The following is a 15435-nucleotide window of genomic DNA, read 5'->3' as shown; positions in this document are numbered from 1 at the left end:
ACATAACAACAGCAACAGTTATACTGAAACAGAATCTACATTTTAACAAGATCCTCAGTTGAATCTTACAGATTCTTAGAAATCTTGTTAAAATTCAGATACTCAATCAGTGTAAAGGAGGTGAAAATGCAAATTCTCAGCAGTGAGTGGAACCTGACTATAATTCAGAGAACCTGATTAGGACTGATGATTGAAAACCAGCCACAGAACTAGGTCTTTAAAGAGGTCTCTGAACCAACACATGCCCAGTGACAGCATTTCACTGTCACACACCAAGCTGATGTAATTATAACAATAACTGCAAGGGCAAGGCGGTAGCCAGGAAAGTCTGACCTGCAAGAGTTAAGCAGATGGTTAGTTGCACTTCCCACTCCAAGAAGGGAGATGGATATCCCAGAAAGGGACTCTTGTAGACAGACAAATACTCTCCCAAGCATGTTACGGATATTAGACATTACTGAATCTGCTTTGATGCACAAAGACCTTACACATGACATAAAGAAAGCTGACTCAGTCTTTTGCCATCCTCGCAGTCTCTGCTTTGCATAGACCCATTGTTGCGGCCATGTGTTCCTTGATCTCACTGAGGGTCTTCCTCTTTTTCGCTGATAAAGCATAGTATCTTTGTCCAGGGACTGGCCTCTCCTAATTACATGCCCAAAGTTTGTGAAACAAAATCTCACCATCCTTGCTTCTAAGAAGCATTAGGTGCCACATCTTCCAAGTCAGATTTGTTTAGTTCTTTGCTTGTTTTTGTTTTTATTTCATGGTATATTCAATACTCTCTACCAACACAATTCCAAGGCATCCATTCTCCATTGGGCTTCATTATTCCTTGTCCAACTTTCATATGTACATAATGCAATTGAAATATCATGGCATGGGTCAGGTACACATTGGCCTTTAAACCAACTTCTTTGCTCTTTGGCATTTAAAAGAGGTCCTCTAAGATATTAGAGTAGCAAAAAGACACTTGAAGAAATGCTCCAAATCACTGGCAATAAGAGAGATGCAAATCAAAACCACAATGAGGTACCATCTCACTCCAGTAGCAGTGGCAAAGTTTAACAGGGCAGCAAGTAATACATGTTGAAGAGGATGTGGCAAGAAAGGAACTTTATACATTGTTGGTGGGACTGTAAAATGGAACAACCATTCTGCAAGGCAGTCTGGCATTTCTTCAAAAAGTTGAAAAGAGGAGCGAACTGGGGGTGGGGGTGGGGATGAGGTGGGTGGGGAGAAAAGTGCAACAATGAATGAATGGAATTCCAAAATCTCTGTAGATGTTCATTGAAAATAATAATAGTAATTGTTTTTTAAAAAAGTTGAATATAGAAATTCCATATGATCCAGCTATACCACTACTTGGAATATACCCTGAGAAAATGAGAACTGAGGCACAAACTGAGATTTGTACACCAATGTTCATAGCAGCATTATTCACCATCACAAGAACATGGAAACAGTCCAGATGTTCAACCACAATGGAATGGATTGAGAAATTATGAAACAGTCACACAATGGAATACTACGCAGCCCACAGGAACAATGATTTTGTAAATTATTACCTAACTTTGGAGGGACTGGAGAGCATTATGCTGAGTGAATTAACTCAGTCCCACAAGGATAAATATTGTATAAAACCGTTATTGTAGAATGAGTATAAGAATCCAAGAGGGGTGAGAGAGGGTGGAAGCAGAGAGATGAGGGTGTGCAGGGGGAGGGAGGGATTAATCATGGGGTTGTATAATTTGATGAGGGTGGGATGAATGAAATGGAAAGAATTTGTTCTAAAAAACAATGTATTTTAATTTTGTAAATAAACTAGGAGAAAATTTTAAAAATAAATAAAAGAGGTCCTCTGACAGCAGATTTGTACACTTCAATATATATACATATATATTTACCAGCTTTTTACATAAATGTTGATTATGGATCCAAACACAATGAAATTGCTGAAAACATCAATCTCCATTTATTATGGTGTTAGCTGTTGGTGAGAATTTTTGTTTTCTTTGTTTTTAAAAACCTTCTGAATAGCAGAAAGCCTCTAAAAACTAGAGATGTCAAAGAACAGATTCTTCTCCTCTAGAGCCACAGGACTATCTGATTTCAGCCAACTCTGGTGGCCTAATGGTAAGAAGTGGCATTGCAATCCCAAAGGCACAGTTTATAGTCACCAGTTGCTGGGCAGTCTCTTCCTGTGTGATGCAATCTCCTCCCATGTGATTTATTGACTCTAAAAACTTTCTGGACTCTTAGCTATTTGTCAGTTCTGACTCAAGGACCCAAAACAACAACCTCTGGAATGATAAGACATTAAATTTGTGTTGCTCTAAGCAGTTAAATTTGGATGATTTGTTGGTACAGCAGTAAGAAGCTAATAAAGGAGTTCTGGTAACTTAGTGATAAGGAGTTGAACTGTCAACTCAACGGGACATGGTTCGAATCTACCAGCTGCTCTGTGGAAGAATGATGAATAATCTCCTCCTGTGCTGTTTACAGACTCTGAAAATCTGATGGAGAATCATATGAGTTAGTCATGACTCAATGGCACACAACAACAACAACAGCATGCTGTAATGTTTATTCTTGTGCAATTTATTGCCTCTAAAAACCTACTCAAAGCTCAGATATGACTTGGTTCTAACTTGACAGCATATAACAGTGCTTCCTCAAAAAGTTCTTTGGTTATACGTTAGTGGCACTGCAAAGTGGGGAAAGAGAATGCAATGGCCCATTCTGTGTAGCACTACTTGGCTAAGCAGTGTTTCTCACCTGTTGTGTAAAACACTAGTCTAGCTGCTGTTACAATCTGAAATTAAAACAGTTGGCCTAAACAAAGCAAATTGTTTTTCTTAGTGAAGACTATTAAAAAAAAAACACCTCAAAAAACGTAGGCAGATTTTAGTTAATCATATGAAGCCTTTGAAAAATAAAAATAAGTTTTCCAGAGAGTGCTCTATCACCAGACCATAAACAGCTTTTTTGGCAGAGGACTATTTTATTTACCTAATATACAGGTTTAAAGGCTACAGCCTTCTCCATTTTCCACAATCCTGTGAGGCAGCAGGAGTCTCCACACTGTCCTCTGACCTTCAGATGAGTACACCAGTTCCCCACAACTACGTGAGCTAAATATTTATAAGTGTATAAGTGTGTATGTTCGTGTGTGTGTACACTCCCACGTGACTAGTTCTGCTTTCCAACAAAATCATGAGATTGGCACACATTTTAAGAAATGACAGATTACAGGGTCACTGAGAATAGATTAAAACAATAGATGAAAACATCATCCTAGCTAGGGGCCAGGTAATGAAAAGACTACTGGTCTAGACCCAGCTTACATTTGGCCCCTTGGATTTGCAAGTTCACCCAGTGGTCATTTCTATTAGCCTCTATTTTCTGCCTCTGAAAATCCACTGGAGGGTCAGCTGGGAGTCGGTTCTGACTTGAGAGCACATAGCAACATTAATGCTGATTAATGAAAATGGAAAATTATGGCCTTTAGTACAATATTGACATTGGTTTCTCAGTCTAAGATCTATCAAGGAGAGAAAAACAAAGTAAAAGCCCCCAAATCTTCCACCTCCACCCCTGCAAATATAATAGTAAAAAATATTTTACTATCCTTAGGTAAGGGTAGATCTCTTAAAAATCTAATGAATGGAGACTGGTAGTCTCCATCACCTCCCAGACTGCTGTTAAGTTGATTCTGACTCATACTTACCCTCCATTGAGTTTCTAAAGCTGTAACTCACAAAGGGAAGCGACTATCCTTCTTCAAAGTCACTGGTGGATTGGAACCACCTAGATATGTAGCCTTTGGGTTGGCAGTGCAACTGGCTACTGAGGACACCACAATACTCTCCACCATATCTCTATTTAATTCACTATTCTGGATGTCATAAAAGCTGGGCAAAGAGAAGAACACAATCAGTACTGAGTCAAGTTGCAGGTCTTACACCAGATGTTTGTTTTTGTTTTTGTTTTTTTTTACACCAGATGTAACATTTTGCTGGAACAGATTATCATGGCCTCAGGAACAGATAAATCGCCAGAACATAATACCACAAAGATATAGCAAATGAGCTTCTTTTAGTTTTTACCAGTAAAGTGAATAAGAAGAAATCTTCACACACTTGGAACAAACAAAAAAATATATGAACAATCTTGATTCTATATTATGCTAATTATTTATCTCACTTTCCATTATACTATAGTCTTTAAAGAAATTGTTCTTCGGGAAAACTTGAAGGACGTCTCACTGAAACTCTATATTGATGACATCATGCTTGCCAAGTGCACTGACAGCTTTAGTCACATACATTAACTTTAAAACTCATAGCCTTTGAGTTGGGACTGACTCATAGCTGGGCTTCCAGCAGGTTTTCAGAGGCTGTAAAATACATTTGGCCGTAATCTTTCTCGCAATAGTGGATTTGAACCACTGGAAAGGTGCTACTTTCCACTTTTGGGTTAACAAGCTACCTCCCTAACCATGAAGCCGCCAAAGTTGTCTGGAACATTAACTTTATTGGTGGTGGTGTTACGTGCCATAGATTCAACTATGACTCATAGCAACCCTATAAACAAGAGATCTGAACCTTGTTCGATCCTGCACCATCCTCACAATCTTCCAGTGTGCTCAAGTTCATTGTTACAGTCACTGTGTCATTAACTTTAGCAACTACAAAACCTATTAAGATTTTTCAGAACATACTTGCCACATTCTAAAATGAAGGACAGATTATTGTGTTATATATCTCATTTGTAAAAAAAAGAAGAACAATGCCCAGTTAAAGGGGGGTGGGAAGAAAAATAATAACAAACCAAACCAAACTTCCATTTCAGGTTTTACAGGCAACATATTTTGTAACTGAAAATATTTCTCCAGTACATATGCATGAAAGACCTAGAGCTCTGAATGGAGCCTGGGGCAGAAAAAGAACTGTTAAGGTGCATGGCTCAGTTTCACCACTTTGATCACATGACCCAACAAATCCCACAGTATTGGTTGTATCTGTGATGTAAAATGATACCAACTGGAGTTCATGCAATCTGCACTAGGAAAATAACAATTTAAAGCCCTAGGACTCTGAAGGAAGACAATTATGTACTGTTTGCAATATAGTCCTTGGATGCTACAGAATTTTATAGGACTGGAGCACCAGACCAAAATGATCAAGTAACCATTCAGAAACAAGTGCCATCCCAAGCTGAATTTTTTTCAAATCTAAGAAGCCACAAGAACAGGCGGACCTGGCAGTTGATTTTAAATGAGCCCAGTGCTAAGCCGTGCATGCAAGAATTGGTATTAGAAAGACTAGCAAGCATAAGCACGTTGATAGAACAAGTAGTCAGCTCCCAGTGTCCTCCGCCACTGCTGCTCTACCACCTTTCTGTCAGTGTACACCTTTGGACCATACAGTGAGCTAACAGAGGAGAGTAAAAAACCAAACTGTACCTGGTTTGCATGAGGTGACTTTGTACAAGAATTCCTGATGGCACAATGCTTAGTCTGGTAACTAGCAGTAAGAACTCACCCGCCCAGCTGCTCCAAGGGAGGAAGGTGCAGCATTCTATTACTATAAAATTTTACCACCTGGAAAACTAGAGAGTAGTTCTAATCTGTCTTATGGGGTCACTGAGAGTTGAAATCCACTTTATGGCAGGGGATTCGGTTGTTAATTTGGCTTTTTAATACAGAGTGAGCTGAAAATAGGCTATAGTAATGATGAAAGACGACAGTGGGTGTGGGTATGAGAGTGGCGATTTGTATACATACACATATATCAATAGCTTGCCAATGCCCTGCAGAGTACATTCATCACAGAAAAGGCAAATAATGAATGAGATCGAGAAAGAGACCCGTCAGTTGGCAATAGCCAGGCTTCCTCAGTGTTTGCCCAATGGCCAATAAATGGCATTGTCTTCCCTGACACAGTGACAAGACAGAGCCTATGCAGGCAGTTATCACTCACTCACCAATACTGATCTAGCTACTGGTGCTCTCAAATGTCCATCCTATCAACAACAGAGATCAGTGCCACCACTCTCAGGCAGCATCATTTGCAAAGTTAGCTAGTTGATATCAGATCTCTTTCACACTGGAAAGCCCAGTGAGGACTGTTAAAGACATAACATATTCTAGTTATGGATTTTACTTTGCTACTCTTTGGTCCTCCATCCACACCAGCACTTGAGAGTTCAAAAGAATATTTTTTTTCAACTTTTATGTGGTTGTTCTTGTTGAAAATATGCACAGCAAAACATGCACCTATTAAATGTACAGTTCAGTGACTACACTCTTCAACTTGTACCACCATTTGCACCTTCCCCATCAAGATGTTTCTCCTCCCTTAACATAAATTCACTGTCCAGCTGTGGTTCCTATCTAATCTTTTATGTTAGTGTTGTCAGCTTGATTCCATAACAGGGCATAATGGGCAAAGCAATTTTTACCGATTAAGTTAAATTACTGTTTAATCTTAAGAAAAAACGATATGCCTGGTAAACATTCACTCAAATTACAACCAAAAAAAAAAATGAAAGAAGATTTAAGATTATTTAAGGTTATTTTCAGTTTAAGGTTTAAAGATTATCTCAGGACAATAGTTTTAGGGGTTTATCTCATCTACCTGGCTAGAGAAAGTATGGAGGTCATTATTATTTAAAATTGTCTTTTGCATTTTCCAACTTTTGAACAGGATTCTTCTATAAGGCCTTTGATTAAATTGTCCCGTGATGGCAGTTATCATCCAGTTCTTTTGATCATATGGCAAAGGAGACAGTTGTTCACAGAGGAAACAAGCCATACATTTCACATATTACCCTGATTCCTAACTTTCTTCACTTCTGTGCTTTTCTGGGTGAATAGTGACCAATTGTCGTGCCTTGGATGGCCATTGCAAGCTTTTAAAAGTTTTCTGTGCTTAAAAAAAAGTTTTCTAGGCTGAAAAGAGATTTCATGTAGCACGACCTTAGGATGAGGAACCAACTTACTAGCAAAGGGGTACAAGAGGGACCACATGGACACGGAATCTACTGTGTTACCAAATGTCATCTCACTCAGAATCTGTAACCCTGAAAAGGGACAGAATGAACTATTGATGCCCAACTGAGGCACCAATTCAGAGATTATTCTTGCAAGGATACAGTCTAATCCTTTAGCAAGTAACACACTTTAAGCCAATGTCTTTATGTAATGCTGTGCTTGAGACAGTTGTTTCATATGCATGTGAAAAATGGACAAAGACTAAGGAAGACATAAGAATTGATGCCTTTGAATTGGTTGGTGAATAGTGTTAACGAGAATCCTAAAAGGATTGAAAGAACAAACAAACAAACAAAAAACCACCCTAACTTGGAAGAAGTAAATGCAGCCAGAGTACACCTTAGAAGCACAAAATGTGAGACTTCATCTCACATGGTACAGGCATGTTGTCAAGGAGGTCTATTGTTGAAAAGGAGCATTATATATGGAAATGCAAGAATTCGTAAAAGAGAGGAATATCTTCAATAAGATGGATTGACATAATGTGCAACAGTGGGTTTAAGCACAGTTGATACTGTGAGGATGACAACGGTGAAGCAAGGTTTCAATCTATTTTACATACAGGAGGATCGCTCTGAGTTGGAGACCACTCAATAGTACTAACAACAACAACAGTATATCTTAATCAAAAGAATGCATTTGTCTAAGAATAGAAAGAAATCAAGAATGGGCCTTCTTACCACCATTCTCAAGGACCCAACTGGGAAATATAAACTTTGCAGCAGTAGTCAGGAAATCAGGAGAGGTACTAGGACCTCTCCAAAATGTTGAAGAGCAATGGTGTCAATTTGAAGATTAACATGTGCCTGATTCAGGCCATGGTCTTCTCAAGCACTTTCTAGGAATCAGACAACTGGACAATGAATAAGGATGACAGAATAACTGATGCTTTTGAGTCGTGTTGTTGGAGAAGAGTACTAAATAGCTCATGAACTGCCAAAAGAACAAACATCTATGTCTTGGGAAAAGTGCAGCGTGAATGCTCCTTGGAGGTAAAGCTTCATCTTTCATACTCTGTACATGTAGCTAGGGAACACTATTCCTTGGAAAGAAACCTCATGCTTGGAAAAATGGAGGATCAGCAAAGAAGAGAAAGATCCCAATGAGATGGATTGACACGGTGACTTGAGCTGTGGGCTCAGTGTGTCAGAGATGATAAGGATGGTACAGGATGAGGCAGCATTCAGATCGGCTGCTCATAGGGTGCCTTAGCTACACCAACAACACTTTCCATAGTTGAGTGCCTTTTCCCCAAAGAGGAAATGTTCCTACCACGGAAGCATAGCAAGTTTCTACTGAGTACTATGTCACAGGGGCCACTTGTGCACTTTGGGTTCCTATGCTAAATAGGCAAGAGGAGATATGAGCATCTTGACACGACCTCACCAGGTGGAGAACTGTTATACAGTGGGCACAAGTATGTATGCATGGCACACATGTGACCCTTGTGAGTTCTTTCAGATACTATTTTGGCTACTCTTGATTGAAAATGGATAACTAAATCTGACAGAAGTGCATGGTGATCAGAGATTCTGACTCTTCAGAGAAGAGAGTCCATGTCCCACCTAAGCCAATAAAAATGTCAGTCGAGGGTAAGGGAATCTAGAATAGTCAGAAAAAGACAATACTGAGTATCATTATGCCCGAGGAGATCTGGCGGCATAGTGTAACGTGTCAGGTTCTTCACTGAAATATTATGGACTGGATCCAACAGTTTCTATGTGGAAGAAAAGTGGACAGTCTCTTCCTGGACAGATCTTAACCCCAGAAAACTGATGGAGGGTCACTAGGAGTCAGAAATGACTGGATGACATTATGTCAAACAGCAGCTGTCCAGGATCCCAGTTGGTGTGATGGCTGAAACACTCAGATGCTAACCAAAACATCAACAGTTCAAACCCTACCATGCCACTGCATGGGGAAAATATATGATAGTCTAGTTCCATAAAGAGGCTATGGGGTATCTACTGTGTCCTCAGTTGTCATATCTATTATTCTACTCTATGTATACTTAGGGTTTTTGAAGACCTGTTATATTTTGGAAGTGTATGGCCAATTCTTTTTAAAGAGAGTCTTGGAGAGAGTGAAACCAGGTTTCAGCTCTTGAAGCTCTGTCTCACATACTTTGGGAACATGGCCAGGAGAGACCAATCCTTGGAGAAGGATATCATGCTCAGAAGGTTGGTGGGACAGCACAGGAGAGAAAGACCCCAAATGAGATAGACTGATACACTAACAAGGACAATGGGGGTAGGTGTGTCAAAGACAGTAAGACTTGCTCAGGACAGAACAGGCTTCAGAGCTCTTGCACATAGGGTCACTATGAGTCACAGGCAACACAATGGCACATAACAACACTGTCCTAGAGGGTCGCTCAGAATAGAGTTGACATCACAGGGATTTTTTTAATGTAAGATCAGATATGATAAAGGAGTTCCATGGAAGGTCAAAGAGAAGAGGAAAAGAGGCACTATAATCCTGGAGCTGTTTCTCCTAGAATTTAATACAAGAAGTGAGTCTGGATTGTAATGGACATGGAACCTGCAGTATTCACCCCCATCCTCAGTCACCCCCAGCCCTCTTCAAGACTGAAGAATGAATTGTCAGAGTTTCTTTCATGTGTCAGCTGTCAGCCGTTTTTGGAAACTGGACTTCCCTAAGGTACACACTCCTTACCCCCGTCTGCAAGGTCATCCTGACCCAATGACTGATTGATATGACTTGTTAGCTACAAAGCAACATCAACTCAAAGGGTCTCCTAGTTTCAGGACTGCCTATAAATTCAGCTAAAGCCTTTGTTAAGACCATATCACAAGAAAACTCCCTAATAAACTTCCTACATCCTATTCTTGGAATCTGCTTTCCAATAAACTCATCCTGTAACAGTCAGACTGCTATTAAACAAATATTTACATGGTAGAGGCACATCTTACCTAGCCAATATTGCAACATAGATTTTCATATGCAAATATAGATTGCATCAAAAATTGTAAGACCCGGGTTTCCGATTTCATAGTCACACCATCTATCATTGCTGTCAAATTGATTTTGAATCATAGCTGACCCTCCAGTGGAGGACATGCTGAATATTTGACACTGAGATTGTCCATCATTCTCCCACAGAGCAGCTGGTGGATTGGAAATGCCAGAGAAGCATGGCGTCTGTGTTAGCAGCGTAACTTCAGACTCCAGAACTCCCTTAGTCACCACAAGTACCATCGACTAAAGCCAATACCAGTTGTCATTTACACAGAGCATGTCTTTTCCAATTAGCCAGAATCTGCTGCTTCCACTTGCCTTACAAAGGGTTGGCTTGTAAGTATTGTGTCACTTGCTTGACACATTTCTGACATCAGACTTCTTTGGAGAGTCTGCATGTTTTTTTCAGGCGTTCGCTGAGATTCTGTGTCTCCAAAATAAGAATTGTTCCTTTTCTAAGCAAACTTCAGTGCATCTTCAGATTGAGAGAAAAGGATGTTATCTCTTGGGAATTGGCTTCTCCTTGGTCCACTCTACCTCTCTCCTAGTGGAGCCTAAACCACAAGGCTGAATCCTGGAATGAGAGGATCTTCTCTTAAATGCCTCTTTGAGGGTATGCTGCTGAATCTTCAGTTAAGTGCAGTTAATTTCACCCCTGGTTTGAACAGAAACACATGTTATTGGATTCAGTTCTTTCCTTGTATATTACCCAGCTCTCTCCCAGATGAAAGATGCAAGATTCACACTTGGATGGAGAAGCAGAATAGCAAGCCAACCTATCCCCAAGTGCTTGGATGCAACGCGTTTATATTTTCCAGGTTTCCCAGCTGTCTCCAGGAAAGGGACCTGGGATGCCTGCTTTCCACCCTCCAATTTCCGGCATTCAGCTGTATTAAGTAATCCAAGGCCATCAGGCCTCATTGGCCTTTGCCTCCTTATCTTTTTAAAAAAACAGGAATAGCAGACATGCCTGAGCATCCAGTCACAGGCTGCACTGAAAAAAGTCTCCAAAGATCCCTAGACTGAGAAATAGGAACCTCTTGCACATACATAGCTGATGCATCAAAGAATGAGCACTTCTTTCTAGGACTGGTCACATCTACACGTGGAGCCAAAATAAGTCCCTGGGTTTCTGACCTCTGAAGACTCAGAATCAAATGCTGACCAGGCCTCAAGCAGAGAATGTGACCCGCTTTGCAGATGTAGACACTGAATTTTCACTGGAGGGAGTGAATAAGAACCAGAGATTGAAACAGAGAAAGAATGTTGGACTCCAAATCAACTTAAATTACTACTTTAAAATGACAACCTGAAAAATGTTCTGAGCTTTAGTTGGTTCATTTATAAAATGGGTCAGTAGAAAAGATGATGCAAAAAAAAAAGAAAAAGAAAAGGTGAAAGCTGACAAAGACGTGGGAACAGATCTTACAGAAAAGAAAGAGGACTTGTTTCATTTTCAAGGTATTCCTGGTACGGTTCATGATAGCCCAGAGTGAGTACAAAGATAAACATTGGCGGATGGAAGCTGGAGATCCACCGCTCCACTGCTGTAAGCTACAACAAAATAGAGAAGACCTTTCTGGACTTAAAGTGAAGTACACCAGGTGTGTTCCAAGAAGGTTTGCAACAATTAATTAATTACTGCATTAATTAATAATGAATGACATTTTAACAAGTTATCAAGTCCTGTTTGCTTTACTGCACACAAAAAAAATATGAAAAAAAAACTCTAAATCCTAAAACCATTGCTGGCAACAAAGATGAATACAGTTTCTATTCATCTAGGCATTTGACTAGTTTGTACATCTCGTGGAGACACATTATAGCACATGGAAAAGTAATGGGGGGAAAAGTAGATGCCGGTTAGAAGAACAATGGTTCTGTTATAAGGAAGGTCTTACATTAATGCTACTGTGGAGAACAATGTTAAAATAGTCACATATCTTTTGACTCAGGTATGATTAAAAGTAATCAATAAATATCACTTTTGTTATCTAAACAGAAAAGCATAAATTTTTTTATTAGTTGTTATTGTTATTAGGTGCCATCAAGTATGATCCATAGCAACCCTATGAAAAACAAACCTAAATTCTGTCCTATCCTGTGCCATCGTCACACTTTCTGACACATTAGAGCCCACTGAGCAGTCACTGTGTCAGTCTACCTGTTTGAAGGTCTTCGTCTCCTTTGCTGACCTTCTGCCTTTTTCCAAGCGTGATGTCCCTCTCCAAGGAATAGACTTTCCCAGTAACATGCCTGAAGTATGTGAGGCTAAGCTTTATTGTCTTTGCCTCCAAGAAGCACCGTGGCTACATTTTCTCCAAGAAAATTTATTTGTTCTTTTTGCAATCCATAAGATGTTTTGTACTCCTCTCCACAGTTTAAAGGCACCATTTCTTCTCCTGTCATCCTTATTCATTGTCCAGCTTTTAGATGCATAGCAAGTGATTGGAAAGACCATGGCCTGAATCAGACACAACTTAGTTCTCAAACTGACATCAATGCTTCTCAGTAACTTGGAGAGGACCCTAACTGCAGACTTTGCCCAGTGCAATACATCTCCTGATTTCCTGATTGCTGGTAACAAAGGTGATGATTATGGATCCAAGTAAGATAAAATAGTTGACAGTTTCATTGTTAAGTATTGTCAAAAGGATTTTTCTAACTGCCACCATATATGGTAGCATTTTAAAAGCCCCATATAGTCTTCCAGGCTATAATCTTTACAGAGGATTGCCAGATCTTTATTTTGCCAGATCCAGGGGTACATTCAAATGATCAACTTTTCAATTAACAGCTGACCCACTTTGGAAAGCATATGTAAGGAAAGCTTTATAAAACCATGTTTACAAGTATAAAGTCCTTGAGTGGTGCAAACATTTTATGCTCAACTATTAACCAAAAGATTGTCAGTTTTATTCCACCCAGCAATGCTGCAGAAACTCTGAGTTCTCCTGAAAAATAAACCACTTGAAATCTTATAAAGCATAGCTGTACACACATGACGTCACCATAAAACAAACCAGTGGGATGGCAATTGATTTATTCATTTAAGTGATTTCAGGAAGATGATGCATTGGCTTAGCAATCTGTATTTATTTGGAAAGGTCAAAAAAGTAATGACCAGTTACACATTTACTATAGAATTTAAATTGAAATTATGTATTTGCTCTGTGGTTTTACTCTTTATTTCATCACTAGTGATTTGAGTTTTTCTCTAAATTTCCTAATTGAAATATTGTAACAACAATTGCAAGAATACTCAGAGTTGGCTTTAATAGGCCCAAGGTGCCCTCAAATTTGACTGTGGGGCTGTGAACATTTCTCATTAGAAATTACATCATGAAGTAATTTGTTGTGGAAGATCTTGATCACAGAATGGTAGAACTTATTTGCAATAAAATGTTGACTTATTAACTCTACAATGTCTATTTCATTATGACCTTGATCATTGCTTGCTTATTAACAAATATTTAAAAAATGGAAAGGCACTCAGAAGTACAAGCATAGTTTACGACACTCTTCCATATATATTTTTCCCCACTTTAAATAGGAAGCAACTAGCAGATTCTCTTCAGAGTGCCATGTGTGCTCTCTATTTTCCATGAAAACAATAGGAAAGAGCAGAATATCTGAGGGAACCAATCTTTCAACCCCTGAGTCAGCGTGGGAGATGACTATTATGCTTCCCCTGCCCCAAATCCTGTAAACCCTGAGTGCTAACCTTCAAGTTGAAGCTTCTGGTTTACGCAAATACATAGAATGTTCAGTTACTATAGGAAAGGTCAGCATGTTCAAATCCAACCAGAAAACCATTGAAGAAATTCCTGGTGATCTTCTTCTAAAGAAGTCAGCTTTTAAAAGCCCTGGAACACAATTCTACTCTGACACACATGGGATTGTCCTAAGTCCGAATCAACTTTATAACAAATTGACTTCCAAACTATCAGCATGCCCTGGTAGCTCTGTCTACTCCCAATACATAGGCACTATTTGCCTTGTCAGTAATATTCTCCTTCCTCACCAGTAGATGCTATAACACGGAGTCAGTATGCCGGAATGCTTGGCCCCAAATCTACTTATTTTCCTCAGTACATGTCAAGAATCTACTGTTTCTCTGATAAAGCCAGGATGGAATCAAATTCAGTCAATGAGCTTGGAAATGGAATCCCACTTAATCCCACTTTGTTATTACACAGATCTGCGTTTAAATTCTAGCCCTGCCATACACATGCTGTGATATCAGTTGGCAAATACTTTTAAACTCACTAAATGAGAATAATAACATTAAGTACATGTACTGTGAGGACTAGGTAACATAATGAAGTGTAGCTGAATTCCGTGAATGTTACAAGAAACTATACAAATTCATCAAAATAATTAAAATATTGCACAGTTGCCTGGGACAAGGACTACAGAAATAGAGTGTTATTTGACAAATCAAAATGATAGTCAAAAGGGTGAGATGCCACAAAGTCTGTGAGTAAATATATTTGGCACATTTGAAAAGTTGGGATAGGAAGACTGTAGGTTATTCATATCCTCAAAGGGATGCATGTCTACAAATATTATGCAATCTCACTACTCACATGACATAAACTTAATTCTTATCTCCAGCCAGACCTTTCTACTCAGCTTTAGATTAATATATACTGTTGTGTATAGGATGTCTCCACCTAATTGATCCACTCCAATCTCAATGGAGTGACTCTGTGATACACAGTTTAAACATGACCCTTCAGTAAAAAAAAGAAACAAACTAAAAAAATAAAAAAACAACTCATCAGCATTCCACTGGAATCCATGAAGCTGACCCTCCAGTGAGTTTTCAGAGGTTATAAATTGCACTAGAGAAGACTGCCCATCTTTCTCTGTCAGAGTGACTGATGGATTTGAATCACCAGAGAGGTGATTAGGATTAGCAGTAAAACCTTCTATGACTAGGCCACGATATGTTTTTGTTATTATTGTTATTATTGCTGTTGTTAACTCCCCTCAAGTGGAGTATGACTCAGTGACTCTATGAACAATAGATCTGAACACTCTCCTATTTGTGCTAACCTTATCATGCCTGACACACTTGAGCCAATTGCTGCAGACACTGTAACCAGTCTATCTCTTTGAGGGTCTTTCTTCTTTGCAGGCCTTCTGCCTTTTCAAGCATGATGTCCTCTGAAGAATAACCTCTCCTAACAGCGTGCCCAAAGTTTGTGAGACGAAGCTTCACCAGCCTGCCTCCAAAGTGTCCTCTCGATGTTTTAACTGGTCTTTTGGCTGTCCATGGGATAGTCAGCCCTCCTCCAAAACCACAACTTCTATACATAATCGTATGTCTTAATCTCAAGTTGAGTGGAGCAGTCTGGCTAGAGGTAAGAATTAAGATGATATGACTAATGAGA

General features: G+C 39.4%; 1 protein-coding gene across 2 annotated transcripts in view; it reads right to left on the bottom strand.

Moving 5' to 3' along the window:
- The window catches only part of DPYSL3 (dihydropyrimidinase-like 3), a 173916-nt gene that overhangs the window by 96304 nt on the left and 62177 nt on the right, over window positions 1–15435 (bottom strand). The window contains exons 6-7 of one of the 2 annotated variants that reach the window (XM_006893732.1): window positions 12201–12226; window positions 3628–3650 (exon numbers count right to left, since the gene is read on the bottom strand). The exons of the other annotated variant lie outside the window; for it this stretch is intronic. Of the exons in view, the coding sequence (XP_006893794.1) occupies window positions 3628–3650; window positions 12201–12226 (49 nt within the window). The remainder of the gene's footprint in view (window positions 1–3627; window positions 3651–12200; window positions 12227–15435) is intronic. 2 annotated transcript variants of the gene reach the window in all.

This window comes from Elephantulus edwardii, unplaced genomic scaffold (assembly GCF_000299155.1).
Source record: "Elephantulus edwardii isolate Elephantulus edwardi_28Jun2011 unplaced genomic scaffold, EleEdw1.0 scaffold00130, whole genome shotgun sequence".
In the NCBI taxonomy this organism is placed as follows: domain Eukaryota; kingdom Metazoa; phylum Chordata; class Mammalia; order Macroscelidea; family Macroscelididae; genus Elephantulus; species Elephantulus edwardii.
This window is presented reverse-complemented; position numbering and strand designations above follow the sequence as displayed.